The sequence below is a fragment of the Podarcis vaucheri genome (genome assembly GCF_965113315.1).
Source record: "Podarcis vaucheri genome assembly, chromosome: 15".
NCBI classification, from domain to species: Eukaryota; Metazoa; Chordata; class Lepidosauria; order Squamata; family Lacertidae; genus Podarcis; species Podarcis vaucheri.
The window spans coordinates 32,072,394-32,088,880 of NC_138753.1; the positions used below are offsets into that span (position 1 = coordinate 32,072,394).

Consider the following 16,487-nt stretch of genomic DNA (forward strand, 5'->3'; position numbering starts at 1 on the left):
CAAACGTTCTTTGGAACCTGAATGTCCTCCAGGGCTTCGGACTGGCTGCAGGAGCTTCCTGCAGCCAATCAGAAGCCACACTTTGGTTTCCGAATGTTTTGGAAGTCGAACATTCCGAGGTATGACTGTATTGATAGTTCCAACAATGCAATGAATTGTGCTTTGCTCCATAGTTTCGTTCCTGCTTTGTATGGATATGACATGGAACAATCCATCATTGTTGTCACCCTTTATGGGGCTAGAAAGCATCTGTAGGTGAAAAATCGTCTTCCACCTCTAAGAGATGGTCCCAAATCACCACCACGCTGCATGAAATTGCTTGAATGTCCTAAACCGCAAGGAAAACTTCATTGGTAATACATATCAAGCTTATTCTACAAAAGATGCATGATTTGCAAAGGGTATTTTTAAATTTAATTTATTAAATTACTTAACACTGAACTGCAGTAATTGCTTAACCAGGAAAGATACTTCCAACATTCTCTGTAGGATTCAAACTCCTTTGAAATAACAACATTTAAGAACTCTTTTTCTTCCGGGGATCAGTCTGGATTTCTGCAACAAACCAGTTCCCAAGTTGAAGCTCTATGTGCATTCTCAAAGGGACATAACATGAGCAACTCAATTCAGTCAGTTGCCTTCTTGGCAATAGGTGTGATGGCCTAAGCCATAAGGAGGTTACATTCCCAGCAGGCCCTTCAAAGTTGGGCACTTGCAATCACAGCTAAGGCACGGTGGTTGTGCACGCAAGGTGTAGCGGGTGGTGGACAGGGAAATTATATTGTCACCTTCCTCCCTTTGTCTTCTTCTTCTTCCCCTCATGGATGAAATACAAGGTTCCAAACTGTGCAGCAATCAATTCAGACCCTTTAACCAACAGTAAGCAAATTTAAGAGATATACTTTGATCTCAAAGCTGAAATTAAAAGAAGGGGGGGTTAAAGTATTGATTCTTGCACAACTAGCCCCAAACAATATTTGGAGGAGAGTCTCTTCCAAGCACTTGTCAGGCAAGACCAGAACATTTGACCCGAGGCCCATTTCTGAAATGTCTGGACCACTCCCCCTAATTCTCTGCCTACTTAAACTGGCAGCTTACTTCAAAATTTGCCCCATTTTTAGGCGCATGAGAAGAGCCTTCGTCCTAAATGACCAGAACACTCATCCTGCTACTAGAAAAGACAAAGGCGTAGTGCAGAATTTAGGTTTTGTGAGCAAGGAATAATAAAACATTTTTTCCTCCCCCCCTACAAAACGGATACACAATTCCCAACTATCTCCCCCCCCCCTCCTTCTTTCCTTCAACATTCAGCTTTGGTTATGCCATTTCCTTTGTACTGGAGTCTTATGTCTGATAGGAAGTAACTCCCAAATGCTAGAGGGGAAAAAAGCCTACAGCTTATATTTAAGAACAGACTTCGTATACTGGACGGACATACTCTCATTCTCTCTCTCTCTCTCACACACAAACACACACCCTTCACAGAAGGAGGATTTACTTCCAACGAAGTGCCCAGAAACACCCATGTTCAGCTCGGCACCTTTTTTTAAGTAAAAAAAACCACTTATCAAATACTGTAGGGTATCCTCCCCTTATGTCACAGACTCCAAAAAATAAGAACTGGATGAGAGAGAGAAATCAACATTATCAACTCCCACCATCCCTAACAGCTTTCTCCTGGGTATTCCAAACTCCTTCACTGCACGGAGGACTTGAACCAGTACACTTTTCTCTCATTCAAACAGAAACATTAAATATGGCAGGCAGCTAATAATCCTTCATTCAATTACCCCCCTGCTCCGCCCGGTGACACCTAACATCATTTCAACAGAAACAGCAGCTGCCACTGCACTTCCCAGAGTCAGAAGGCAAAAGTGATTAAGATCTCAAGGTGACACAGGGGTGGTAATTTGACACCCTCCCCCCATGGGAATGTCACTTGTGCCACCCTTGAGGCCCACAGGCAACTCAGTCATTGGCCTCCCAAAGGCTCTTCTCTGCCACGAGTGAAGATTTCGGGAACTTCTGTTTCTAAAAGTCTCAACTTGATGCAGAGAAAATCCTGCAACAGTCCGTGCAAAGAGGACCCTGTAGAAGGCAGCATCCACCCTGCTTCCAGCTGCTGCCATCAACCAACCACTTCCCAGACCATCTCCATCCCTTGCTGCCAATACGTCTAGGGGTCACACACTTCCACCCCAGTGTTTCAAGTGAAGCTGCAGGGTCTCCACACCAGTCAATGTTGGGGGGGAGGGGCAGCTAGCCATGGGCAGCTGTGTTGGACCAGCAGCTGGCTCAGAAAAAAACCCTCAAAACGGCAGTCCATTTTCCATCAGAAGTAGGTGAGGTTCTTGATGACACCCAGTTCAAGCATCTTTTTTATTGCTAATGCCTCATGTGAGATATTGTGTTCTGAACCCTGTAAGAGAAGGCAATGAGAAACACATTAGGCCATGCAGTAGGGCCGGGCGATATATTGATATATCATCCAAAACTGGTTTGAAGTTCACATCGTGATAATTGTTTCATAATACTTGAGCTAGCAATACATCCCAAATCACAATGTGTGTAAAGGCTAGGCAATACCTGCTTATCAATATCACAACTTACAAGCTAAACATTGCAATCTACCACGATGTCTGAAATAAGGATGGAACTATACAGAGGGAGCTGCTGCTGCTACTTCTGTCACTCTTATCACCGCCACAGAGCCTTGCAGGCCACCACTGTCCATGCCACATCCAAGCTGCTGCTGCCTAGAAGGCCTGCTGGCAGTCCCAGATTATTTGTATTCACTATGACTCATCCCCACACTTTGGATTGTTCTGAATACCACCATTTGGTAGGTAAAAGGACCCCTGACCATTAGGTCCAGTCGTGACCGACTGTGGGGTTGCAGCGCTCATCTCGCTTTATTGGCGTACAGTTTCCGGGTCATGTGGCCAGCATGACTAAGCCGCTTCTGGTGAACCAGAGCAGCGCACAGAAACGCCATTTACCTTCCCGATGGAGCGGTATCTATTTATCTACTTGCACTCCGACGTGCTTTCGAACTGCTAGGTTGGCAGGAGCAGGCACCGAGCAACGGGAGCTCACCCCGTCGCAGGGATTTGAACCGCCGACCTTCTGATCGGCAAGTCCTAGGCTCTGTGGTTTAACCCACAGCGCCACCTGCGTCCCCAACACCAAGCCCAAAACCAAAAGTCTCATTTGGATGCATTTTGGCTTGCCTGCTGCAAGTGAGATGATTGATAATATCATCATTTATCAGTTTTAGACCCTTAAGTAGTAGCAGTTGCCAGGACACTGTCCTGTTTGCCTCTGCTTAGTTCCTTCCTTATTTCAGATATCACAGAATATTGATATATCACGGTGTTTAGCTGGTGATATATTGTGATACCCAAAACAGGTTATCGCCCAGCCCTACCATGCAGTTCACTGGTTTTCAGCTTTTCAAGAGTCCCTAAAGGAGAAAGTTTGTATTCTAAGACAAATTAAACAACTGAGAAGCTCATCCAGTCCAACTACCTGCTTAATACGGGACCTACAACGCAGGATGCAGCTATGCTTGCATGAGGGTCGAGAGGAAGAACCAAGATAGTGGTACTAATTATACAGACTCAACTCAGAATGGCATATGGACAGCCTCAGAGGGCCCATGCTGCTGCCTTGCCTATGGGTGTCCCAGAGGCATCTGGTTAGCCATGGTAGGAAATAAGAGGCTGAACCAGACTGGAACTTTGGTTTTATCTAGCTGGTCTCTTCTTATATCCTTAAGAGGCAATGGAAACCACAATGCCACAAACGTCCACAAAGTGGATTTTAATCTCTGCTCTTCACCCATCTGCCACTCCCTTCTTAGGGCTGTTTTGCCATCTCGGGAGAGGAGCAAGCAGAATGAAAACAAGTGTCTGGCTGCTGGGATCAGACCAAGAAGGACCCATCCAGTCCAGCATTCTGTTCTCACAGTGACCAACCACATGCCTAAGGGAAGCCCACAAGCATGCTTCCACACACACGTTCCCCTGCAACTGGTATTCAGAGGCATGCCACCACCTCTCCCTTCTCTCCCTCTTTCCCAGTCTTATCTCTAAACCTCTTTTCAAGTTGTCCAATCATCTTTCTGGAAGCCCGCATGTTTTCACCAAGCCATAGCTGGCTTATCATGCGGTGCAAACCTGGTAACTGAGAAAGATACTCCCAGCCTAGGTGTAAAGGGAGGCAGGGGGAGGAGAGAGGAATTAAAGGTTGGAGTGAAACCTCAGTGATATGCAAAAAACAAGTAAAATCTGTGACAACTGGGAACTGGAGCTCAAATGTATGCCGTGATGGATGGAGCCAGTCTGCCAAGCCAAGAGGATGGAGACTGCCAACCCTTGTTTCCTGGTGCTCAGAACTGAGATCAGGAGATAAAGCACTCTGCCTGCTCTTTAAAGAGCAATCTGTTAAACAGCATAAAAAAACTCTTCCATCTCAACACCGTGGTGATCAGCAGAGATGGGGAGATAAAATCTGTCTGTGAAGTGTAAAAGGTAAACATTTCACATGCACATCACACTCCAATGCTATGTCCTTGTACATGTGGTTTGTGTGCTGTATGTGTTCTCCGGATGTGCAGTGGGTGTGCATGCATGCATGCCCTCACACAGAATTACAGAATAACCACACCTGCTGGTGGCATGTGGCTAATCATTAGTTTAGCCTCAGGTTGAAAAAGTGTTCGCTACTCCTGCTGTGAAGGGTCATCTTGCATACTTGCTATTTACTTCCAACCTGTTTTTCTTTTGCACCAGGGATGGGCAACCTGTGGCCCTCCAGGCACTGTCAGACTACAACTCCCATCGCCATCATTTACTGGCCATAGTGGCTGGAGCTGATGGAGTCCAACAACATCTGGAGGACCACAGATTCCCTGCCCCTAATTTACGCTCATCTGTATATATACACAGGACATGCCACTCATAAATCTGATTGAAGCTAGTCCATGAAAGGTTAATGCCCTAAGAAAACTGGTTAGTCACAATGTTGGGGTTTTTTAATGAACAAGTTTCTTTCTTTCATCTGTGAATGGTTAATAGTTGTTGTTGTTTTACAAGCCAGAATATTAAACTAGGTTCAAACCTGGTTTGACATCCTGGCTTGTTCTGAGGCTATAATTTCCCAGTCCAGACAAAATGTGAAACTACAGTTAACTGCAGACTTTCTGATTTGTTCGTTGGCTCGTATAAAGTGGCTAAAGTCTTGTTCACATCTCAGTTTACTAAGTCGGTGGACTTTCCCTATACAAGCAGCTTCTTATATTATATTCATCTGACAAGAGAGGCAATGGTTACTCACAGTCATCGACTTCAATGTGACTTGCTCGTAGTAGTGAATGGTCTGCTTCTTGGAGTCAGGGTATCCAAAGCCCGCAATATGAACTATGTCACAGAAGTGCAATGCTAAGGTGATAGCCACTAATCCTGTGGTTGGTTTCTAGAGGAAGACAGAGGAACATGATGCTGGGTTCACTTTCTTTTGGCACAAAGCTTACCTTGAGAAGCCAGGATGGTTTAGTGGTTGGAGCAGCCTTCGACTGATGGGAGTTACAGCCCAAATTGAGGGCACCAGATTGAGGAAGGCTGGGCCAGAAGGCTTGACCCTGATCAGGGGGGACACCCAGGTTCAAATCCCCTCCCAACCACAAAGTTTATTGGGTGACCTTTGGCTGGTCCCTGCCTCTGACCCCTAACCTGCTTTACAGGGCTGCTGTGACTATGCTCTGCCTCCATAGCAGGGAGGAAGCAATACTTCTGAATATCAGCTGCTAGAAACCACAGGAGGGGAGAGTGGGCTTATGCTTGAATCCTGCTTGCTGGTTTCTCACAGGCAACTGTTCAGCCCACTGTAAGAACAGGATGCTGGACTCTATGGGCCACTGGCCTGATCCAGCAAGCTCTCCTTATGCTCTTAATCTATACATTTTCACACGCACACACATTTTGCCTGTAATTAGTATTGAGGGGGAAGTTCCTATTCATTCCAGAGGCTTTCCCCATCCCTAGACTGCAGACTTTCTTAAAACAATAAAACAAAGAATATCAGTGTGCTCAGCTTTATTGTCCCAAAACAATGTCTGTGTTTGCACAGGTGTGATGACAGCATCTTAGATAAAGTGTAGCTTCGAAACCTTGGTAGAAGAGTTTCTCATCGGCTTTGAAATGTCAGCCATAGAAATGCTTCCTGATAACTGCCACACACATAAAAAAGTAGTTCTAAAGTTGTCAAGGCAATGGTAAAAAACAAGACACCCCACCTTTGCAAACACTGGCAGACGTACAGACGTACATCTAGAAGTTGCCAACAGGATAGCAAACAACACTGAACGTAAAAAGCAGTGTGTCCTGAGATGACATGAACTAAGGCCCAGGTGTCTTTGAAGTGGTAAACATCTTCCTGGGCTGTACCACTTCAGACTACAGGCTGGGACTCCCATGAGTAAATGCTACTCCACACAAAAACAGCTCATTTGAGGGACAACTAGCACATCTGGGGGGAAGGGTTCTATCCTAGCCTTTAACACGCTCATCTTCTATGTGCAGGGATGTATTTAAATAAATTTAGCACAAAGAAGCATTTCATCATGCAAGCCCCCACCTGCAGCCTGAGACTTTACCACCTCAGTGAGAACTAGGCTGAAAGATCTTACAAGTCACCTCACTCTGATTTGGAAAAGCAGTGCAGGCTGAGCTGAGGTGCTTTCCCCACCCAAGTGACATTTAAACTGTGACTAAAAAAATAAATACATCTGCACCTGAAATGTCAGTTAATTGAACATACTTCTGATTCAAAAATTAGCTTTCTGCCCTGAATGGACAACATTCCTATCTGCTACTTTCCAGACTAAAGGATGTTCCTAGCAGCATGGGATACAGATGGGATACATGGGATACAGATGATCTGTGATTGGAGAGGTAGGGGAAGGTGAGAGAGACAGACACACACACACACACACACAGAGAGAGAGAGAGAGAGAGAGAGAGAGCCACACACAGTGTGTTTAAATGCTTAAAATAAGTGGCAGATACAAGTTGAGAAGTGAAATGTCTCAGGACACCAGCGCTGGGAAAGAGCCACAATTAACACTTTGCCTCCTGTGCTGTTTTCCCCAATCAAAATCAAAATCCTGCTAGAGGGCAGGGGAAAGAGACATAGGCATCCATATTGTATCACTTCCCCACCCCCCTTGTCCCACTGGTCTAACAGATTTGGGGGCAGGGGAAAATACGTTAAAGGAAATATAACACGGGGGAGGGTTAACACTGAGACACACACCTGGCACCACTGTTCCGAGGCCATTTACACTCTACTCTCACCACTGATGTTAAGCTTTAAAGACAGTCGCCTGGAGATCCACTCACAGATCACCCACATCATGTGTATTTGGGTCCCAAGATATCCAGGTGCCACATTACAGGAGAGATCACAGCTTGGAGACAACCAAGCACCATCTCATCTTGAGAATTTCAAGAGAAAGAGCGCTTTGCTCCTTTTAGGAATAAACCTCAACTCCTGTAACTTGTCCCTTCTCTCTCCCTCTCTCTCATGCTTTACCACTCTTACCTGTTTTAACTTCTTCAGCTGCTTCATAGGAAGCTTAAGCAATTTGGCAGCGGTTATTTCCATAAAATACGGGTTCAGGATTCGCACTTGCTCAGGATTCGCATCCCAAATTAAGGGAGGCTGTTTCCAAAAGCCCTTCCGAACCTGGAAAAGAGGAGTAAGAAAGGTTAGCCAGGGGCTCTTTACTCTCAAGAGCAGAATCAAAGCAAGAGAACTGAACTGGGTTTAAGGAGGAAGAAAAAGTGGGGAAGCAAAACCAGAGTCTTTTCCCATTGGTGGCTTTCTGGTGTTATACCCTATATACCCAGATCAGGATCTGATCTCTGTGCTTCAGATGGGACACTCTCTCTGTATCTTTAGGCCGCCTGGAGATCACAGTATCTCTGAGCAAGACCAGAACGCTCTTCCATACCTACTTCAATTGCCTTGGTTCTCATGTTTACCCACACCACTACTCTGGGAGGTAGGCTGCTATTCCCATTTTTTATAGGCTGAGAATTTAGTGTTTGTTCAAGTCTACCATAGAAGACCATGGCAGAAGCAGGTCTTCCAGAGCTGAGTCCAATACACTGCCTGCAGGGTCGCATGGACAAACAAAATCAGTTGCCATGCTTCTGAAGAATATACTCAGGGGGAGGAATGAAACTCAGTGGTAGAGCATCTGCCTCACTTATAGAAGGTCCTAGGTTCAATCCCGGGTGTTCCCAGCTGGGGTTGGGAAAAGCTCCTGCATGAAACCCTAAAGAGCTGCTGCCACTCAGTCCAGAAAATGCTGAGAACTAGACTGACCAATGGCCTGGCTCAATATAAGGCAGCTTCCTGTGTCCCTGGGGGCAAAAGAAAGGGCTTCTGGATCAGAGGAAGGGGACCAGGAGTTGCACTAGTCTTCATCTCCCAATAACTTACCCTTTTCTTGTCGTGCAATATTGTTTCCATCCACTGGAAATCCATGGGTTTGAATGGCACCAGCACCAGCAATGTGTCTGGATTGTTTTCTCTTTGGGGGTTGAAATGTGCTGACTCCGGGTAGAAGAGCCGCATAGTGGTCTTGGAGCCCACATCGCTCTCATAACCATAAACTGGTGCATTGTTCAATCTGCAGTGGGGCAGAGAGGAGGAAAGGGAGTTTGCACCATTGGCAGAACATAGGCAGGCATTTCGTCGTTTTATGAGAACGAACCTATGTGCAGGAGTTTGACCGACGGGTAATTGCCACATGTCCACGTTATATACTACAGGGTAGCTGAAGTTAACCTCTTCTCTTATGCTTAGCCGCTGCTTTGACTTGGAACAAGCTAGAGCAGAAGCAGCCAAGAGGAGTATCCTCCAACCAAGTTGTTCAACTACACCTATCAGCTCCAGTGAGAGTGGCCAAAGCTCAAGGAGGAAGGGAGCTGGAGTCCAAGAACACGTCTCAGCTAGAGTGCAACTCAGCGTTTACTTTATCTGCTGATCCATCAATTCAGAGGGAAACCCTAGTGCACAACCAAACCTGGAGGACATTTATGGGTCTCTTCCCAAGAACACGAATATGTTACGGAAAAGCACAGGGCTGCCAGTAAAAACAACATCACTTAGTCATATTCTTCCTGCTCAGTAATACAGTAGGGTGTGTATGTGCTTAGTGCTCTGATGTTATCATGCTGTGCATTTCCCCATCTCCTCCTTCACATTATTTGCTGCCGCTGATGGGGGTAGCAAGATGGGAAAGTGGAAGGTGGTGGTGTCAGTAGATGAGGTAAGTACGACTTGCAGAGGGGAAGGATCCACTGGGAGGATGCCGCTGTTGCAAACAGCCCCATTCAGTTCCACGTGGCAAAACAGGACCATGCTACGTTCAGAGAAACTGGCTGCACTGCCGTGGAAGATCACAGACCCCGATGCATCTAAGTACCTGATCACAACATCGTATTTGTTAATAGATTCTCCCATAGAGCTGTTTCTGAGCCGGTGTCCATTTCCTACTACTGCACATCTCCGGCACTTCAAACTGCGAAAGAGAAAAGGAAGACTCCATTATATACTCCTAGACAGGGAAGAAACGTCTCAGAAGGTTGGCTAATCAGAGAAGAACATAGGAAGCTGCCTTGGTCCACGTAGCTCAGTGCTGTCTACACTGACTGGCAGCAGCTATTCAGAGCTTTGGGGAGGGAGTCTGTCCTAGCTCTACCTAGAAATGCCAGGGATGTCCACATGCAAAACAGAGGTTCTTCCAAGCTACAGCTCTTCCCTAAATGCTATGACCACTTACTGGAAAGCGGGGACACATGCTATTTTAAGCACTCCACCAGGCAATATATGAAGTGCCAGTAGGGTGGGGTTTGCAGGGATAGACTAGTTGTACACTAAAGGGGGGGGGGGACCAGAGCACAATGGCAGAGTATACTAACCATTTGTAAGAAACTACCGTATTTTTTGCTCTCTAAGACGCACCCGACCATAAGATGCACCTACAGTGGTGCCTCGCAAGACGAAATTAATTCGTTCCGCAAGTCTCTTCGTCTTGCGAGTTTTTCGTCTTGCGATGCACGGTTTCCCATAGGAATGCATTGAAAATCAATTAATGCGTTCCTAGGGAAACCGCCTTCAGACCAGGTCCGGGGACAGTCTGTCCCCGGACCTCTTCTGAAGGCGGGGGGGGGGCAAGGGCTTTTCTTCCCACCCCCAGCATTTTAAAAAACCCCGGGACAGCGGAGGACTTCTCCGCTGTCCGGGCGATCTTAAAATGCTGGCGGGCGGCATTTTAAAATCGCCCCGGGACAGCGGAGGACTTCTCCGCTGTCTGGGGCGATTTAAAAGCCCCTGGGAAGGCAGGCAGGGGGGACAAAGACTTTCGCCCCCCGCCCGCCTTCAGAAGGTGTTCCCGCCCTGCCGCCCGGTTTCGGAGTATCGTTCTGAAGCCCGGCGGCGGCGGGAGGTGGTGTTCCCGCCCCACTGCCCGGCTTCGGAGGAGGTCCGAGGACAGTGGGGAAGACGCGCTGCGCTTCCCCGCTGTCCTGGATATTTCCCTATGGGCTGTCGTCTTGCGAAGCAAGCCCATAGGGAAATTCATCTTGCGAAGTGCCTCCAAAACGGAAAACCCTTTCGTCTAGCGGGTTTTCCGTCTTGCGAGGCGTTCGTCTTGCGAGGTACCACTGTAGTTTTTGGAGGAGGAAAACAAGAAAAAAAAATATTCTGAATCCCAGAAGCCAGAACAGCAAGAGGGATCGCTGCGCAGCAATCCCTCTTGCTGTTCTGGCTTCAGCGATAGCTGCGCAGCCTGCATTCACTCCAGGCACACTTCCCCTTACTTAAAAAGGGAGGGGAAAAGCACATCTTATAGAGCAAAAAAAACACAAAGTATATTCTTCTGTCTCAGTCTTTTATAGTACTGATTTGCTTAAATTTGTTTGCATTTTTCCATTAACATCCAGATTTAAATAATCCCTTATGAATTTAAGAGAAGCCTTGCTAGGTTGGGCCAAAAGCCCATCTAACCCAGCACCTTATTCTCACAGAAACCAACCAGGTGCCCATGGGAAGCCTGCAAGCAAGGCATGGATGCAACAGCACTCTCCCTTTAATTAGCTGTCATACTTGGGCTATATTTCTACAAATACCTTCTAAATCAGGCTTCCTCAAACTCAGCCCTCCAGCTGTTTTTGGACTACAATTCCCATCATCCCTGACCACTGGTCCTGCTAGCTAGGGATCATGGGAGTTGTAGGCCAAAAACATCAGGAGGGCTGAGTTTGAAGAAGCCTGTTTTAAGTGTTGTTAAGTTACCCATTTCAATTATTCCTATAGCGTCTTTAATACATGCTTTTTGGTAACACAGCCATGTTTTTGCATGTTCTGTTGTTATTTTTTAAATTTATGTTACATTGTACAAGCATAATAAAACATGATGCGACTGACAAAAAAAATGGGTCACTAGGAGGGTAAAATACAACACGTCATTTTACAGTACATCATAATGAGTTGGTTGCAGTAAACCGACGTCAGTAAATTAACTTGGAAAAACACAGAATAGTAAGAGTATTATTACCCACTTATCTACACCATATCACAATATATGTTGTAGGCATTTCTTGTCTCTGTGTTGCTTCACTTGTATATTTAATAAAAAGTATACCATCAAGTGTATAAATCATCTTGTTTTTCTCTCTCCCCTTGCCACCTTCAATTTCTGTGATGTTTCCATTATGGCTGTTTGCCAGACTATATTACACCAGAGGTTAATGTGTGAGCATTCCCACCACAAATGGTGGTAAGTACCCATAATTTGGCATCCTCTGCAACAGAATGGGAAACTACTGGGCTTTATAGACGATAGGCACATCAGTGCACCATGCACAATTATTAGTGAACATTCCCAAATGGTTGCTGGCAGAGATTTATATGGTGCTTTTATCCAGTTATTATATGCAACTTCAATACTATTTTGCAGATGGGAAGCCAGGTGCTAGGCCAATACAATTAATTTCTATCTTGAATGGGGATTTAAGGCACAGACCTACCTGGTTTACCCACATGCTAATCCAGCGGCTTGGTAGATTAAGCCACAAATTTGCACACACCTACATTAGCTATTTCATCCTAGCTTTGGTTGATTGGCAGCTCAGTTTCTCACACCTCTGCCAAAACCAACACTTCCTTTACTCTCCTGTGGATTTCTTACTTTTCACTTTAAATACCCAGACTGACTTCCAGAGCACTGACTTCATTTCCAGGCAAACGTCAGACTTCTGGCTGTGACTCAGTGCCACGATTTCATGTCCCAAAGCAAGGGATGCAAGCACACGTCAGAGACTTGATCAAGATTGGCACTCTGAAATACTGGAGAGTCACAGTGCCTGTAAATGAGCTAGATGGACTAATAGCCTGACATGGATTAAAGCAACTTTCTAGGTTCCCCACGTTAAGATTTGAAAGAGGGATTGCCACTCTTAGGTCACATTCTATACCATACATCTAAGGCACACTTAACAAACATGGTTTCCCACAAAGAACCCTGAGTTTACCTCTCACACAGCTGCAATTGCCAGCACCCATAACCAACTACAGCTCCCGGGATTCTGTGGGGGAAGCCATGTGCTGTATATATGCTGTAAATATGCTTTAGATCAGGGGTCGGCAACCTAAGGCCCGTGGGCCACAAACGGCCCATGGGAGTCGTTTAACTGGCCCATGGACCCCTGCCACCCACTCAGTCAGCTCCCATGTGCCATGCTATATCAGCGCAGAGCGGGGACTGCCTTCCATGACGCTGGCCAGCTTCCCACTGGCTGCAGGAAATTTCTGCAGCCAACGGGAAGCTGCGCACACCTCCTCCGCGCCAGAAGGAGTGCCAGAAATAGTGTTTGCACATGTGTGCACACGCACACACTCCAGCCCACCGCGGCGTCTGCGGGACCGTGAACCGGCCCAAGCCACAAAAAATTTGCCGGCCCCTGCTTTAGATGCACAGTAGTGTTGATGTGACTGTACAGTGCACACTCACACCCTGTTTCACCTCTGGTAAGCAGGTTTTGCAGGATTTAAATTTCAAAACTATACCTGCAGCACAGGTTGAAGTGGGAAAAAATTGTCCCAAGGGGAATGAAACCTTCCAAACAGTGGTGCTCTCAAAAGCACTGTCACCTTAAGAGTTTTTTTTGTTGTTTTTTTAACTGGAGATGCTGTAGACTGAAAGAGGGACCTCAAGCTCAAACCACAAAGCTCCACAAGCACAAACACAAACCACAAGCTCCACTCATGCTCATGCCATCACATCTCTGTAAAAATGGCAAGTTTCTGAGTATCCTCCCCTGGCCATTGACTGTGATTGCAGGATCAGGCCTCTGGGTTCTCTGAATTCTTTTACCACTGAACTGACCTCTTGGTGACTTTACACACAGAGAGAAATTCTCGTTCCCGACATTGCTTGGGAACTCTGAGAAACCAAAATATCGATGCAGTTTTGAAATCAGTGATTAACACCAACAGTTTTGTAAAGCTCTGTCTGCCATCTTGATTCAAAGCAGTGTGCAACTGTATGCCAACATAGATGAAAACCTGCTCCTTGATCTCGGGAACCATCATGCAAAATTTGGTTACAGTATCTTGAGGTGTTGATATATACAGCAAACAAGCAACTTTCCAAAACACATACACATATTTCCTGCAAAATTTTCATTCTTTCATTTCTTTCTTTCATTCATTCATTCATTCATTCATTCAACACACATGTATGAACTTGCCCTGAGTAACTATGGTGGAGAAAAGAGATACTGCACGCTCCAATTCCATAAATGGGAGAGAAGAGCCCAAATAACTGAACCCACCCATTTTCTAAACGAAGTGGCATTACCTTTGTAAGCTTTCAGGCAGAGCATAACTTGTGATCGCCAGAACTCGCAAGAGAATTTCCTCTGCAAAGGAACAAATGTAGGCAGTTAACCGGCTTAGTCCATGCTGCCTCGGTTCAGACATTAAGAATGTAAGAGCTGCCCCGATGGATCAGCCCAAAGGACGAAACTGCTGGAAACAGAATGATGGTCTAGATGGAATCTTGTTCTGATGTAGCAAAGCAATTCTTACAACTTACTTAGGGTGAGTGGAGATCCAAGAAGAGCAAAATGGTGCAGGCAGCATTACTATATAACCTGCCTCTTGCCTGACGCCATGCTAACTCCAGAGGAACTCAGAAGAGAGGACTCTCTGGTTTTGAAGGTCCCACTTTTCTCCTGTGTTCCAGACACAGGAGAAGGGCATGGACTTATCAGAGCTCTCACAACATCCAAGTGCATCCAACTGGCATTAGGACTGGACAAGCCTTCTTCTGTTTTCCACTCAGCACTGGAGAGAGCTGTCACCAGATGGAAAGATACAGCGCGGGTAGACCCACTGAAATGAATTGGCCTAAGTTGGTTATATTCATTAGTTTCAGTCAGTCTACTCTGAATAAAACTTAGTTGAATACCGTCTACAGTCACCACTTGCAACCTGGAGAATGCATTTGTAGGCTCATATATTATATTGACTTCTGCTTTTATAACTTTATTGGTTTGTGGGTTTTTTTGTGGGGGGGGTTGTTTGGTTTTTTTTGCTTGATTGTTTGGTTTTTTATGCCATATAGTGTTTAGTTTATATTGTAATCTTTACAATCTTTCTTTTGCTGTTTTATATTTGTTCTTTATTCTTGTTAACTGCCTTGGAAAGCTTTGTGTGGAAAGACAAGGTTTTAAAAAACCCAACAAGCTTGTTTTTTAAATATTTATTTCCAAATGAGTTTCTCAAAAAAAAAAAAAACTGCAGGGAAGCAGCTTACATATTTTGCTCACCTCATCTTACCCACCTCAGGCAGTAAAATGTATTGGGGTGACCCAGCCCTCCCTCTTGCAAAGAATATTGACAACACCCAAACTAGGAAAGTTTTTAACTGCATTTGACAGACAGAGTGAACATCGAATTAAAAGTTAAATCACCATGGCAAACCCATCATGCTTCAAGCAAGCCATCCTTTTTTCTTTTCTTTTTACATTCTTAAGTACCGTAGGTACAATCTCCCACCCTATTAAAAAGGAGTAATTTTTTTGATGTAGAAAAATTACTCTGGCAAGGAAGGGGGGAAAGCCACTCAGCACAGCCACAAATACGAAGATTAGTCTTGGGAAAGCTTTAACTCTGAAAGGCACCATACAAATTCTGGGGGGAAAGTAAATAAAATGGTGCCTGGTAAACTCCATGTGGGAGAGAAAGCAGCATGCCCAGTGCAACAAGTGTATTTCCACAGAAGGCGCTCTACTAAAATTACATAAATCTAAATGTATCTTGAAAGTTCCAAAGTCAATTGTTGACCAGGGTCTTGACAAGACTCATGTCACGACCCTGGAGTTGGATTTCTCATCTTCAGGGGATGAGGGAGGGGACTCTGAAGCAGAAGGGGAAGGATATGCAGGGCTGGCCCCAAAGTGCTCTTAGGTGGACCTGCTGGACTAATGCTACTGTCTGGCCTGAGGATGCAGTGCTACCATCCTCTGACTTGGAGGACTCGGCTGCAGAAGACCCCAAAAGATTTGAGGCTCCCTGCTCCTTTGCGGTTGGAGATAAGAGGAGAAGGCTGGGTCCTTTAACAGAGCAGCATCTTGCAGCGCAGGTGGTGCTAACAATTAGGCTGCACCTGCTGCTGCTGCTGTACAAATGCTCAATTTCAGCTTGCCCTTATTGGAGCAACATCAGCGTTCCCCAGAGTACAGACTGAGTCCTGCTCTTGGTTGGGTTGCTGCACCACAGGCCTAGTTCACACCAACGAGGAATGAAGTGCTCTAACTCCTCCTGAACATCTGCTGTGGGTGTACAGAAATTTTAAAAGTTTTTTAAAAGGGCTCAGCCTACTATACTTTACCAATAATTTTTTTAACTGTTCGGTCATGACATGAGGCAACACAACTCAACTCGTGTTGCGTGTGCATGGTGTGTTTTTCTCGCTGTCATGTACTAGTGGATTAGGAAAGACAACAGTCAGATCCCTCTACGGATAGATGCAGACGAGATGTTATCAGTTCATAAGCAGAACCCAACACATCTTGGAACAACAGACCTTTGACTGCACCTTGCACACAATAGTGGTTCTGTCTGGAACAAGGAAAGGAGGGGGAAGGAAGAGTTCCAGCTTTGTACATAAAGTCATTGAACTGTGCTTATTTTGGGAACCTCCACCTTGCTGAACTCCTTGGGAAAATGAGAGGCATTAAAAAGAATCTGACGGCCAATTGTTAACAAATGCAATGGTACAGCCAGTCACTCAACAGAAGTAGAATGCAGTCCTTTGTATTATTAAAGTCAGTTAACTTTCAACCAACAGCAACAGTTATGAGAGAGCCATGAAAAGGAGGATGAACACCTGCCCAGTGGATACCTGC

General features: G+C 45.6%; 1 protein-coding gene across 18 annotated transcripts in view; it reads right to left on the minus strand.

Annotated features, from left to right (window-relative positions):
- Positions 1 to 402: 402 nt before the first annotated feature.
- ST3GAL4 (ST3 beta-galactoside alpha-2,3-sialyltransferase 4) overlaps positions 403 to 16,487 on the minus strand; it is a 173,505-nt gene continuing 157,420 nt past the window's right edge. For all 18 annotated transcript variants that reach the window (XM_082200621.1, XM_082200620.1, XM_082200610.1 and 15 more), the window contains 6 exons: positions 13,934 to 13,994; positions 9,497 to 9,592; positions 8,509 to 8,698; positions 7,603 to 7,746; positions 5,338 to 5,475; positions 403 to 2,419 (listed from right to left, as the gene is read on the minus strand). In XM_082200621.1, the coding sequence (XP_082056747.1) occupies positions 2,333 to 2,419; positions 5,338 to 5,475; positions 7,603 to 7,746; positions 8,509 to 8,698; positions 9,497 to 9,592; positions 13,934 to 13,994 (716 nt within the window). In that variant the 3' untranslated portion in view covers positions 403 to 2,332. The remainder of the gene's footprint in view (positions 2,420 to 5,337; positions 5,476 to 7,602; positions 7,747 to 8,508; positions 8,699 to 9,496; positions 9,593 to 13,933; positions 13,995 to 16,487) is intronic.